The sequence below is a fragment of the Triturus cristatus genome, chromosome 3_1, assembly GCF_964204655.1.
Source record: "Triturus cristatus chromosome 3_1, aTriCri1.1, whole genome shotgun sequence".
NCBI classification, from domain to species: Eukaryota; Metazoa; Chordata; class Amphibia; order Caudata; family Salamandridae; genus Triturus; species Triturus cristatus.
In genome coordinates this window covers 33764851-33778220 of record NC_140583.1, presented here as the reverse complement: position 1 = coordinate 33778220, position 13370 = coordinate 33764851, and the positions used below count along the sequence as shown (strand labels likewise).

Sequence of the window (13370 nt, the reverse complement as noted above, 5' to 3'; positions counted from 1 at the left end):
GAGTGCTCTGGATGTTGCGCCCCAGGCACACTTGGTATAATACGGCCCCTGGTCTGAAGTTGGATGCATTGCTTGATGGCTGTCCATACATTTCTCCTTCCATCCTCTGACCTCATTTAATCTCTTTACCATCCCTGTAGGTGGCAGTTCTTTCCTTGTGCCTCCCTGCTTCCGGGACAAGCCACCACCTCACCTGCAGCAGGAAGCTCTGAAGGAAAGACTGCGGAGTGTGGAGGAAGAGAACCACAAGCTTCGTGTGCAGCTGGGTCAGGTGCAAGGCCATGGAGTGGATGGGGCCTTTGTGAGCCAGCCGTGGCCAGCATCCGCCGAAGACGGAGAAGGCCCAGAACAGAAGAGGCGAAACCGGAGCGAGTGTGTAAAACACCGTGCAGTGGAGAAGTGTGAGGTGAGCAAAGGTGCTGTTACTGGAGAACATAATGTGCTTTTTATTGACCCACTATCTGCTAGAGCTCCCCACCTGAGGGCCAAGACTCGCTGCCCGACTTTCTGTCCTGCTAGCTGGCACAGACCAAAGTGCACAAGCTGAACTCGGTCCTCATAGCGTGGGAAAACCCTGACAGAACCAAATACTATCTTTGTGAGGACCGGTGTGTTAGGAGGACAGGACCCCGTAGTGTGCAAGTATTTTCGAGCGAGGTATAAAAAAACAAAAAGTGCAGTTATATTTGCCTCGGTCTGCTTTACAACCTACCCTGCTATCAAAGTGTGTGTGAAGTTAGTATAGTACATACACACTTCATTACGGTCAATGGCCGGTCCTCATAATATTAGGTATGTTATGTTGTGTGTTTGTTTTCACCTGTTGTGGAGCAGGCCACGTGTGATCTTTCATTGTGGACTGATCTCTATGGTTCCACCGGTTGTGCAGGGAAGCAAGCAGGAGTTCATATACTGCGCAGTGTATCATTTGTGGTGGCAAGTTTGGGGTCTCATGTTGTGTGGCAGAGTACGTGTTTGTGTGCCTGGCCAGCTTATTGTTCCTTGTTGTATCCAGTCTGTGTCTTATACCAGTGCGTCTCGAGGACATGTTTGGCAGTACATGCTGTCATGGAAGGCACCTTGTATCATTCCTGATCTCTGGAGACCGCCAACGAAGCCCCATTTCCCCCTTTGACCCCCAGGACTCTCCCCTTGCACAGTCTCTCTGTCCCTCCAAGAGCTGCGTAACTTTGTGTCTTTGCCATGGTAACATGTCACGACATGGGAAGCAGAAGTGACATCACACTGTGACCCTCAATGGCATCACACTGTTGACCGCTTGACAACACTGCTAGTACCTCAGCTGTGTTGTATCTGCTGTTGAGAGGCCAGTGTGAGAACTACAGAAGCTCAGCAGTGCTCTGAGATCTTTTCATTACTTTCTGTTCCCTCTTCAAGAGCCATGAAGGAAGCAACAAGGGCAATGCCACAGCTGGTTACTCCTAGTTGTCGTCTATGAACCCTACGTTCTACAAACCAGTTGCTGTCCAGTACCACTGTTGTGGAAAGCTGAACATGAGGACTGCACCGTCAGTTCCTTTTCTTCTGTAGGCGCAAGCAAACCAAAGATTGCAGAGCAGTACAGCGGTGGCTGTTTTTGGACACGTCTTGACCATGCGTGTGCTCCCCCGGCTCTCTGCCAACACCTAAAGGCCCGCCTTGCATTTTGACATCACATTTGTTGACGTTACTGTGGACACCTTGTGTAGTTTGTTCTGTGTTTTGTCTCCTACAGCTTATCCATGTGGCAATTGTTTGTGCGGGACACAACACCAGCCGGGACGTGGTCACACTTGTGAAGTCCATCCTCTTTCACAGGTAAGAAAGTCTTTGCAGAACTAGTGACTCTGCTTTTGTATTGTGGAATGGTTAAGATCACTTTTGGGGTGACCTGAGTGATGCATGAGTGGGGTGGAAGAGAATGGGCTGCAATAGTGTGTGTACTCTAGTCCCTGCCTCTCTATGCACAGAGAAGGTAGCATAACTATATTAGCGGTGTATGCTGATTTAAGAATTTTTTTTTCTTTTGTTCAAGAAGCTTTATTAGTTTTTTAGTAATTAAATAAGCGTTTGATGTTGCCTTCAGTTGATGGCCTTCATTGAACCTTCTGGTGGTTTGTGGACGGACCGGACTGGTTCTAGTGGACCTTCAGACGGTCCATGGAGGGATTGGCTCCTACTGGACCTCTAGATGGTCGTTTGCGCTTACAGCTCTCGTTGACCCTGCAGAGGATCTGTGGAGTGGATAGCTCGGGTGGAGCTGGTTTGTGGAGTAGAGTGGACGCCTCAGGATGCACCTTCAGAGAGTCTGTGGAAGGGAACTGCTCTCGTTCACCCTCCAGGTGGATTCGGATTGAACTGCTCTTGTTCACCCTCCAGGTGGATTCGGATTGAACTGCTGTCGTTGGCCCTCCAGGTGGACTTTGGGTTGAACAGCTCTTGTTGGGCTACTAGATGTTCCAGAGGGTGGACTACTCTTGTTGGACCTTTACGTTATCTGTGGAGTAGGCGTATCTCCTTGGCCCTGTCTGTAGTGCATACGACCCTCATTGACCCTGCAGATGTTCAGTGGAATGAACAGCATTCTTTTGGCCTCTGGGACATCTGTACGGCTTGGCTAGATGCTGATCCCCCGACAGCCCGGAGACCGTATGGTTTCTACGGCTCCTGCTGATGTTCCATTTGCTGCTGGGAAGGATGAGTCTCAGTGAAGCTCCAGACTCTGCACGGGCGGTCTATGAAGCCCCAGATGCTGCTTGGGTTATACGATGCTCTGAGTTCTGCTTGGGTTGTGGAAGCTCTTCTAGTTTCCAAAGGGGTGAATGGTTCTGATGCTGCCTATGTGGAAAGGCTCCACGAACCCATAGGCAGTGCTTCGGGGTTCGCGCTTTAGGAGACGCTTTGGGTTACTGAGGGGGACGCTCGTGTTGAGGCGCTCTATGCTCATCGTTTCCATTCCCTGCAGCGAAGTGGCTGCGCTTTGTAAATCTCTGCTTGAATTATGAAATGGGTGGATGTTGTTTTCCATCCTCTGGAATAGAATGCTTTATGTGTTTCTTAATTTATGAAACCCTAAGTTACGGCTGCCATGAGAGCCCCGCCTGATGATTGACGGATTATTGGTGCTACAAAACGAAGCATTGATGCTTTGCTGGGGGTTGTGTGGATGACTTAATTAGTGCAACTTTTATTTCTAGGCCTGATCCCCCCTTTATGATTTAGTGGTTTGAGTAGATCTTCTGATGGGTCAACCCCTGCCTGAAAGGCACAGCTTCCTACTTGCATCTCAGTCAAAAAAGGTTCTTAGAGGGGGGAGTTCAGTGGTTAGAGATATCTGAGGCCGAGCGAGTATTAAGCGCGTTCTTCTTGGTAGGGGTGCGTTTCATAGTTGGTCGCCTTTAAACTTGACCTCAGTGGTGGGGACAATAATGCCTATAGTGTTATCTGGGAATCCATGCTGATCTCTTCAAGCAGTGCCACGTTTCACAGATTCCAGATCCCTGCAGCTTCACCAGAGGAAGGCATGCCACACGAAGCCGATGGATTTTTTGGGCACGGTGACTTGATATAGAGATCAAAGACACGCTGGATGTGATCCCGCCCTTTGTCCTGGTCCACACTGAGGGCTCTAAGACGAGCTGTTCGTGTTTTGTCTGGGGCCAGGGCACTGAACTGGCATTGGAAATGGCAAAGTGACTTAAGATGAAACATTCTGGTGATGGAAGGGGACACTGGTGAGAAGGGTCGACCAGTGAGTTAGTGTTGGTTCTCATATCCACGTACCCGCAAGACACCTGAGCTCCTCATTAGCCCGTGCGCACAACCCCCGCATCCATTACAACCGCAGCAGGGCCCACTCCTTCGCCTACATCGCCGCCAAGACCTGGAATGACCTGCCCCTTAATCTCCGAACAGCACCTTCCCTGGAAAACTTCAGGAAGAAACTCAAGACCTTGCTCTTTGACAGACGTGGCACCCACAGCGCCCGAATACCCCTTGGGGTGACAGTGCTGCGCTATACACATGCTGATTGATTGATTGAGGGATAGGCAGGCCAGGCACTCCTCTCTTTGCATGTGGCATAAAGATCTGCCAGAGACAAAAGGCATGCCTGTCTGTCACGTGGTAAACAAATTCCTGAACATTGTCTATTTCTGTGCCATAACAGTGATATGTGTTTTAAGGGCTAGTCTTTTTCTCATTTTTGGATAATCTGCAGATTTTAGTGCTGGATTGTAACTCAAGAGTCCATTTTCAGACCAGCCGGCATCGCATGTTCTGCTAAGGATCTTTGAGGCCCTCGATGTCGGTGTAGAAGTGATCGATGCTTGGATAACAATCGCCTGGTGCCTTAGTCACGCGGCCTTTCTAGGGCTCCTTTTCTATCCCCCCCCCTAGTACATGTAGTTACCGCCTTGTCCCCAATGACTCATCACACCCAACTCCTATCGCCTCTTTGTCGCTTTCAAGCTCCTGCATGGTAGATGGTAGTTAGCGCTTAGAACAGATCCGTGCATAAACGAGTCGCCTTTTTTTTTAGTCTGATTGTTAGAGAGGGCTACAGGTAGGAGGGGCTGTTCCTCTGCAGGGCTTGGAGAAAGCATCGGTAGGTGGAGGTCTGTAAACCTGCACCTTCTCTGCCATTTGCTGCCATGGACCCCATGCTCTCCATCCTGGTCTAGGTGGAGGTCTGTAAATTGCACCTTCTCTGCCTTTCGCTGCCATGGACCCCATGCTCTCCATCCTGGTCTAGGTGGAGGTCTGTAAATTGCATCTTCTCTGCCATTCGCTGCCATGGACCCTATACTCTCCCATCCTCGCCACGGCTGGGTTTCGTTCTTGTGGATGGATTTAACCAGCATGGCTTTGGTGTTCACCAAGGTTTCCTTTCCTGTCTCTTCTCTGCAGAAAGAACCCTCTGCACTTCCACCTGATCACGGATGGTGTTGCTCACAAGATCCTCCAAACGCTCTTCCAGTCTTGGATGGTACCGGCGCTGGCCATCAGCTTCTACAACGCAGAGGACTTGAAGGTAGGAGAGGCCTGAATTTAGAAGATCAGTCACACCTGCATATGACATATGTGGCTTTTCTTTGACGTGGGACACTTGGTTCTTCCTAGAAAAAGCAACCTTTGGTTCTCTCATAATACTACACGCTTGCTACGGCCATGAGATGTATCGAATGCAGCCTCCATGATGCCTTGCATGTGCCAGCTCCATGAGACTGCGGCTACACCAGGGCTGCACACGTGTAGCTGCCATGAGATATAGCATGCAGCCTCCATGATGCCTCACATGTGCCAGCTCCATGAGACTGTGGCTCCGCCAGGGCTGCACATGTGTAGCTGCCATGAGATGTCGCATGCAGCCTCCATGATGCCTCGCATGTGCCATCTCCATGAGACTCTGGCTCCGCCAGGGCTGCTCACGTGTAGCTGCCATGAGATGTGTTGCATGCAGCCTCCATGATGCCTCACACGTGCCAGCTCCATGAGACTGCCGCTCCACCAGAGCTGCACACATGTAGCTGCTATGAGATGTATCGAATGCAGACTCCATGATGCCTCACATGTGCCAGCTCCATGACACTGCAGCTCCACCAAGGCTGCACACGTTTAGCTGCTATGAGATGTATCGAATGCAGCCTCCATGATGCCTCACATGTGCCAGCTCCATGACACTGCAGCTCCACGAAGGCTGCACACGTGTAGCTGCCATGAGATGTTGCATGCAGCCTCCATGATGCCTCACATGTGACCGCTCCATGAGACTGCCGCTCCCCACGTGTAGCTGCCATGAGATGTGTTGCATGCAGCCTCCATAATACCTCTCATGTGCCAGCTCCATGAGACTGCGGCTCCGTCAGGGCTGCACACGTGTAGCTGCCATGAGATATGTCGCATGCAGACTCCATGAGGCCTCACATGTGCCAGCTCCATGAGACTGCGGCTCCACCAGGGCTGCACAAGTGTGGCTGCCATGAAACTACATGTGGTGCTGCCATGTGTTGTAAGACATGGCTTCTGACTCTAATGCCAGCGGCGCTTAGAAGCACAGATGCTCAACAAAAGCCGTGATTAAATCTGCCATTTCAATGCCTTTCCTCCGTTTCCTTTTCAGACCGAGGTTTCCTGGATCCCCAACAAGCACTATTCTGGCATATATGGCCTCATGAAGCTGACGTTGGCCAGGGCGCTGCCATCTGACCTCAGCAGAGTCATCGTCCTGGATACGGACATCACCTTCGCCACTGACATCGCTGAACTCTGGGCCGTGTTCCAAAAATTTACAGGTAAAGACCCCTGACTTCTTCTCTGATGTCCCATGCACAGGGAGGGCCCCATTACAGTCCAGGACAGCCCATGGGCTGGAGGGGGTCCCAGTCTAGGTCATTCCATATGAGCTCACATTATTCCACATATTATGAGGTACCCCATTGCAGCCCATGCCATCCCATGCACTATGAGGTGCGCCACTGCAGCCCACGTCATTCTAGGCACTATGAGGTGCCCCATTGCATCCCACATCATAACATGCACCATGAGGTGCCCCATTGCAGCCCATGATATAACATGCACCCTGAGGTGCCCAATTGCAGCCCAAGTCATGACATGCACCGTGAGGTGCCCCATTGCAGCCCACGACATGACATGCACCATGAGGTGCCCCATTGCAGCCCACGTCATGACAAGCACCGTGAGGTGCCCTATTGCAGCCCATGTCATGACATGCACCATGAGGTGCCCTATTGCAACCCATGTCATGACATGCACAGTGAGGTGCCCCATTGCAGCCCATGTCATTCCATGCTCAGTGAGGTGCCCCATTGCGGCCCTTGTCATTCCGTGCACCGTGAGGCGCTCCATTTCAGCCCACGTCATGCCATGCACCGTGAGGTGCCCCATTGCAGCCCACGTCATGCCGTGCACCATGAGGTGCCTCATTGCAGCCCACGTCATGCTATGCACCATGATGTGTCCCATTGCAGCCCATGTCATTCCATGCAGCGTGAGGTGCCCCATTGCAGCCCACGTCATGACATGCACCGTGAGGTGCCCCATTGCAGTTGATGTCATCCCGTGCACCCTGTGGTGCCCTGTTGCAGCCCATGCAATCCCACGTGGAGGGAGCAGCCAAGGTAGCTCACATGGCATGCAGAGGGAGGGCCTCAACCCAGCTTTTGTCCTTAAGTAAAGAGAAAAGGCTCACATAGCAGCTGACGTCATGCTGTGCGCTGTCAGCAGCCCATAATCGGTCACATGACATGCATATAAAGAGTAAGGAGCCACATGGCAGGTGATGCCATGCCATGCAGCGGGAGAGGCCCACGTAGCTTACCAGGCATGTACAAAAAGGTGAATGAACCACCTGCCAGCTGACATGTCACGCTGGGGGAGCAGCCCATGTAAGCGGCCATATCTCGCACAGAAAGAGGAATGGACCATGCAGCAGTTGACGTCATGCCATGCGGAGGGAGCGGACCACGGTAGCTCACATGCCAAGCAGGTCAATAGGATGGGGTAAACGGCCGCTGTCGTCTTGGACGTCTTACCTCGGATATCCTGGAGCCCACACTACAGTCCTCATACCTTACCTCGAGGGTCACGGAGCTCACACTACAGTCCTCATCCCATACCTCGAGGGTCACGGAGCTCACACTCCAGTCCTCATCCCTTCAATCGGAGGTCACAGAGCCCACACTGCAGTCCTCATTCTTTACTTCGTAGGTCATAAAACCCACACTACAGTCCTCATCCCATACCTCGAAGGTAATGGAGCCCACACTACAGTCCTCATCCCTTACCTCGCAGGTAATGGAGCCCACACTACAGTCCTCATCCCATACATCGGAGGTCACGGAACTCCCACTACAGTCCTCATCCCTTACCTCGCAGGTAATGGAGCCCACACTACAGTCCTCATCCCATACCTCGAGGGTCACGGAGCTCCCACTACAGTCCTCATCCTTTCCCTCGGAGGTAATGGAGCCCACACTACAGTCCTCATGCCATACCTCGAGGGTCATGGATCCCACACTACTGCCCTCATCCCATACCTCGGAGGTGATGGAGCTCACACTACAGCCCTCATCCCTCACCTTTGGAGGTCATTAAGCCCACACTATATTCCTCATCCCATACCTCGGAGGTCACGGAGCCCACCCTACAGTCCTCATCCCTGACCTCGGAGGTCACAGATCCCACTGTACAGTCCTCATCCCATACCTCCGAGGTCATGGAGCCCTCCCTACAGCCCTCATCCCTTCCCTCGGAGGTCATGGAGCCCACACTCCCAGCTCACTTTCATTATGAACATTTGAAAAACCTGCTTTGTTCTCTCAGGTTATGGAAAGACGTATTTCCCCTTGCCCTGCTTTGCCTCTTGTTTCGCGATTCTTGTATTGTGTTCTCCCTGTGATTCACAGCCTCTCTTCCTTTGTTCTTTTCTGCAGATAAGCAGGTGATTGGTCTGGTGGAGAATCAGAGTGATTGGTACTTGGGGAACTTGTGGAAGAACCACAAGCCGTGGCCAGCGCTGGGTCGCGGGTTCAACACAGGTAAGTAGTCGAGTAATATTACTTATTACCATCATTACGAAAGCTCTCCTCGTGCTGTCATTAACCCCGCCCCCTTCTGTCGGCTCTCCAGTCTCATTTGCTCTCTGCCTTGGCCTTGGCTCTGTGTCTCCATATCCTCTTTGACCCATTCCTCCAGTCACAGTGCCACCAAGAGCCAGGTCCACTAAGGGTTCTGTCCTAACCTGGCCGGTACATTCAGTGCCTCAGACCCTCAACGCTTGGCGGCACAGAGTGTGAAATACTACTGCGGGCCAATTCCAACTCTCAGCAGCTGGGAAATCTTACTTGTTGTGGTTTGTGCTTCGCTAAAACCCTTATAAGCGCTAGATCCGTCAAGGCGGGAGCAGTTCTAACAGAGGGTTGTGTTCTTGAAACCAAGGTCACCTGGGTGCACTCTTCAATACACTGGGCAGCTCTGGAGCAGTCTGTTTGTCACTGGAGGCACTGTGTTGTTGTCTTCTCCCAGAGGACCTGAGAACAAATGTGTGGTCCCATCAAGACCTTTCCAGAGGTTGGTTAGGACTGTCCTTGAATCTGCTGAAAATGCAGGGCTTGCGAGACCTCTGAAAGAGACTGTGGTGGGTTCTGCATTTGTTCCAGGCTACATCACAAAAACAAAGTTTGGTGAAAAATCCCAAAACACACCATGTTAGCAAAATAGACTAAAATTACGTAGAGGTCAGAGTTAAAAACGCTTTCCCTCTTAAGTCCTAGTAGTTGAATTGTGTTGTGTTTTCAGGAGAGCTCAAAGCGTTGGAAGGCAGTTACATTTTCCATCACTTGATGGCTAACTTTGCAGTTGTAAAGTGGTGGCCATGCTCCTGGTTAGTGGTGTTAATTGGTTGGAAAACAGAACACGTTATTTCCGCAGTACAATGTGGCGTGAGGAGGTGTTGAGTATGGGGTGGGGCAGTAGAAGAAGAGAAACCTTCACACAGACACGGGTCCGATTGCGGACACCCACCTGTCCCATAGCATTCCTGTTCTTCCTGTTACCATCCTGCTTGCGTAACATGTGAGGTCAGTCCTTTTTAAGCTGTGGGTTGGATATATAAAGAGCCAGGCTTCTTTTTCCTGGGTTTTGTTGTCATTCCTGAATGCCAGCCCTCATTTGTTCTTCAATTTTTCACATCCTGAAGTGAAATGACTTGCATCTCTGTGAATGGGTTACTCCATCACAACGGTGACGGATATCCCGTCCGCTGAAATATAAATCCCATAGGATACAATAGAATTTATATTTCGGCAGACGGTCACCACTGTGACAGAGTAAGCAACTGTGCCGAGATCTTAATCGGTCCCTCAGTGTCTTTCTAGAAATCAAGGGTTCAGTCCTTCCGCAGTGTTGATATGACAAGGGGCAACGGGGAGCCAGGGATGTGCTGTGAGGCCTCTCTAGCAGGAGACGCTGCTGCTGCTCCTCTAGCGACGATGGTTCCCCAGTTTGCACAGATAAAATTAGTTTTCTCACATCAGCTGGTGAACTGATTTCAGTCCGACACATGTCAGTCATGCCTGCAGAGTGCACCCCATTTTTCTGGGGCCTCCTGATTCCATAGAACCCCTTATTGAGTCCCCCCCCCCCCCCCCCCCCCACCTCCCTTCCAAGCCGGTCTCCTTCCCACTTGATTGAAAAAATAAATGGATGCAGGACTCGAGGTGAAGCTCTTAGCACTGTGCAGTTGAAATAGAAAGGACGCATCTGTATAGATGGTGCCAGGCTGGAGAAGGTTCCCACTTCAGCCCTAATTTCCACCTGGTAGATTCATTGCCCAGTTTCAGCTCTCGAGAGAATCCAGTGGTGTAAAAGAAGGTCTGAACCAAAATATCTTGGATTTCCTTTTAAAGAAATTGAATCATAGTGTATGGTGATGTTTATATGTTTGGACATACATCGTCGCATGTTTTCATATATATCTAAAAAATGCAAATGATAGTTTGAAAAAAAAATTCAGTCCAGGTACGAAAATGGGCTTTTGAAATAGGGATTAAAAATCGATAAAGTAAGACAGTGGGCAAAAGATGTAAACTAAATGCATAAGATGTAGAAGTAAAGGAGGAGTGTGCATTTAAGAAAAAGTGAGATGAGAGAATTGAAAAGGGGATAGAGAAATAAATCCAAGTTGTGCTTTTTGCGTCTCAGGTGTTATCCTACTCCTGCTGGATAAGTTGCGCCGTATTGGCTGGGAGCAGTTATGGCGGCTGACGGCGGAGCGTGAGCTGATGAACATGTTGTCTACATCCCTGGCGGACCAGGTGAGTGGTGCAGGGTACATACGTGTGTCCTTATCGAAGCATGATCTTTGCCTGTCCACGCTGTGTCTGGAGGGCAGTGAACATACTGCTTACAATTCTGGTGGACCACAGTTCATACATGTGTAGGATCGAAGCGTGGTCTTGGCGTGTGCTTGTGCTCTGTCTGGCTCACAAGAACCCGAGACCCTGCGGTTAGGTCTCTGGTCAGGGGTACTGAGACTCTACAGCGATCAGAAGTCACTGCGGAGCCTGCCTCTACAATGGAAACCAAGGATCAATATTAAACTCTATGTCCAGTGTAGGAAGCTGGTGCCCAGTCGGGCACATTCTCTCACCGTCTTAGAGAACTAGCTCCTAGCCAGGCAAACACTGCTTCAGCAAGACAACCGTGTCTGCGCCGTAGCGGCGCGGGATCGAGAACCAAGGATACTCCAGAGAGTGCGCTTTAAGGGTCACAGTACAAGCTCAGCACTTGGATTAAAGAATCGGAAACTGCAGACCAATGTAGTAAAATCCAAAGTATTTTATGACTAAAATAAGGCCAAAATTACTTGGTTTTAAAGTCGCCTGCTTATTTTATGTCTGTTTAGAATGTTCTTGAGCAGCAAGAAAGAGGGGCCTCTCATGAAGCACTGGGCACTTGTTCATGCAAGCTTTCTAATTTTAGGAATGAGCCGGGGCCCCCGTGTGCAGGATAAATATGCCCTGACAGGGAATAAACAAAAGTGGGTAAAGAAGCACCTGGGCAGGGCGAATAACAACATAGGTGGGCAAGTCAATTTCAATTCAACTGAACTATTGACAGTCAATCACCAAATTTTATATTCAAAATAGATATTTATTTGATAAAATTATGTATAAAGAGAGGATATTCATTTATATTTTTATACATTTGTTTTATATATAATCAATCAAGTTGATCTATTCAAGCACTCTACCCATCGCCTTTTTGGTTGTCCAAGTGAAATGCCCGTGTCTGATGCCTGGCATGCCCCGTTGCACCATTGACCCCAGCTACCACTCACTGATCTGGCCCAAGGCCTGGGGTGGTTTGTGTTCCCATCCAGAGGAGATCTGGTGTGGCGCTCCACAATCCACTGATCCCTCTACCTCAGTACCGAGAATGAATAGCCTGCCGCTCCCATCTTTCTGGAGTGTTAAAGGAGGCAAAAGAAGCTGAGATGAAGACAGACACCACACCTATCACTTCCACTGTATTCTAAGGACCTCTGTTGGCATCATTTTAGAGAGCAGAGCACCTAGGCCCTGGGCAAATCATTGAGATATTTCTATTCAATGTATACACTGAGACCTATAACGTGCAAGTAGATGAAAGTGGAAATAAAATACATTTCTAAGAGCAAATGTTCTGACCATTGAGTTCCATGGTGGTGTAAATGTTGTCCGAGCCTCTGCTGTTGCTTTATTGTAAAGGGCCGGAGTTGCCTGCTCAGTTTGTTATAATTTTGCTGCTGCGGTCATAGAATCATGCACGCTCTGTAGGGCATAGGTAGGAAACCTACAAGCTGTAGACGAATGAGCTGAAGCGGTGATCTCTGTAGAAGGCACTCCCCGTGAAGCACCGTCAGGCCTAGTTCTTGTTGGGATGCTACATATCTCCTTTCTGCTTCTATGGGAGTGCCCTTTTAGCCTTTTTAGGTCTCGGCTAGCGATGGCTGCGCTTGCGCAGTCTCGCTCGCGAGATTTAATGACATTGAGAAGAGGGGCTTGCACCCGCCCCTCTTCTCTCCTGTTCTCCATTGTCTGGCCTCTTAAATGCTGGCCAGCCACTGGAGAAGAGGTCCAGTCACTCCGATTATGCCCCGTCCTTTTCGGATCGGGGGGCGTGTTTTTTACAGAAAGTCTCATTGTCTCCTCCAGCCAATGGCTGGAGGAGAGAAAAGACAAACACGCCCCCGAATCCGAAAATGGCGCTGCCTTTCTCCGAGGCATTTCTTCTTGGCCTCGGAGAAAGGCGGTGGTGTCTTCCAGTGCCCTCTTTACTTGTTTTAAACAGGATGATAGATTTCTAATAAAACCTTCCTGGCTAGAAGCACACATTAAAATGAGTTGGTAAAAAAACATCGATTGCAGGATTTCACTTGTTCCCAGGCACTCACACTTAAACTAACTCCAGTTTACCACACGAATACCACTCCGGAAAACTCGGGAAAGAGGTCTTCTCACCAGGTGAAGAAAATTCGCTCTTTTCAAGAACAAACAAGGAAAGATATTGTGGAACTCTGTGTTCACTCTCTCGCCATGCTGAGACTTGGAACGCAGAGTTAAACCACTGTTAGAATCACACCAGCCTTCAAATACGGCTGTGATGTTTGGTAGACGACAAATAGAGCGTCCATCTTTAAAGTTCCGAAGTCTCGTGCTTAAATGCAATATCTATATCGTATATTAGAAAATAAAATTACATTATGCTTCAAAATTAAAACAAAAACAAGTGTTTCTCGGAAACCCATTTTATTGTATAAGTAAACAAATTAAGGGAATGAGGTAATGAAACCTACATTTCATCCCGTG

At 49.7% G+C, this 13370-nt stretch overlaps 1 protein-coding gene across 2 annotated transcripts in view; it reads left to right on the top strand.

The window, feature by feature from the left end:
* The window catches only part of LARGE2 (LARGE xylosyl- and glucuronyltransferase 2), a 305710-nt gene that overhangs the window by 250397 nt on the left and 41943 nt on the right, over positions 1-13370 (top strand). For both annotated transcript variants that reach the window (XM_085646702.1, XM_085646703.1), the window contains 6 exons: positions 141-406; positions 1736-1818; positions 4909-5032; positions 6122-6293; positions 8454-8558; positions 10723-10835. In XM_085646702.1, the coding sequence (XP_085502828.1) occupies positions 141-406; positions 1736-1818; positions 4909-5032; positions 6122-6293; positions 8454-8558; positions 10723-10835 (863 nt within the window). The remainder of the gene's footprint in view (positions 1-140; positions 407-1735; positions 1819-4908; positions 5033-6121; positions 6294-8453; positions 8559-10722; positions 10836-13370) is intronic.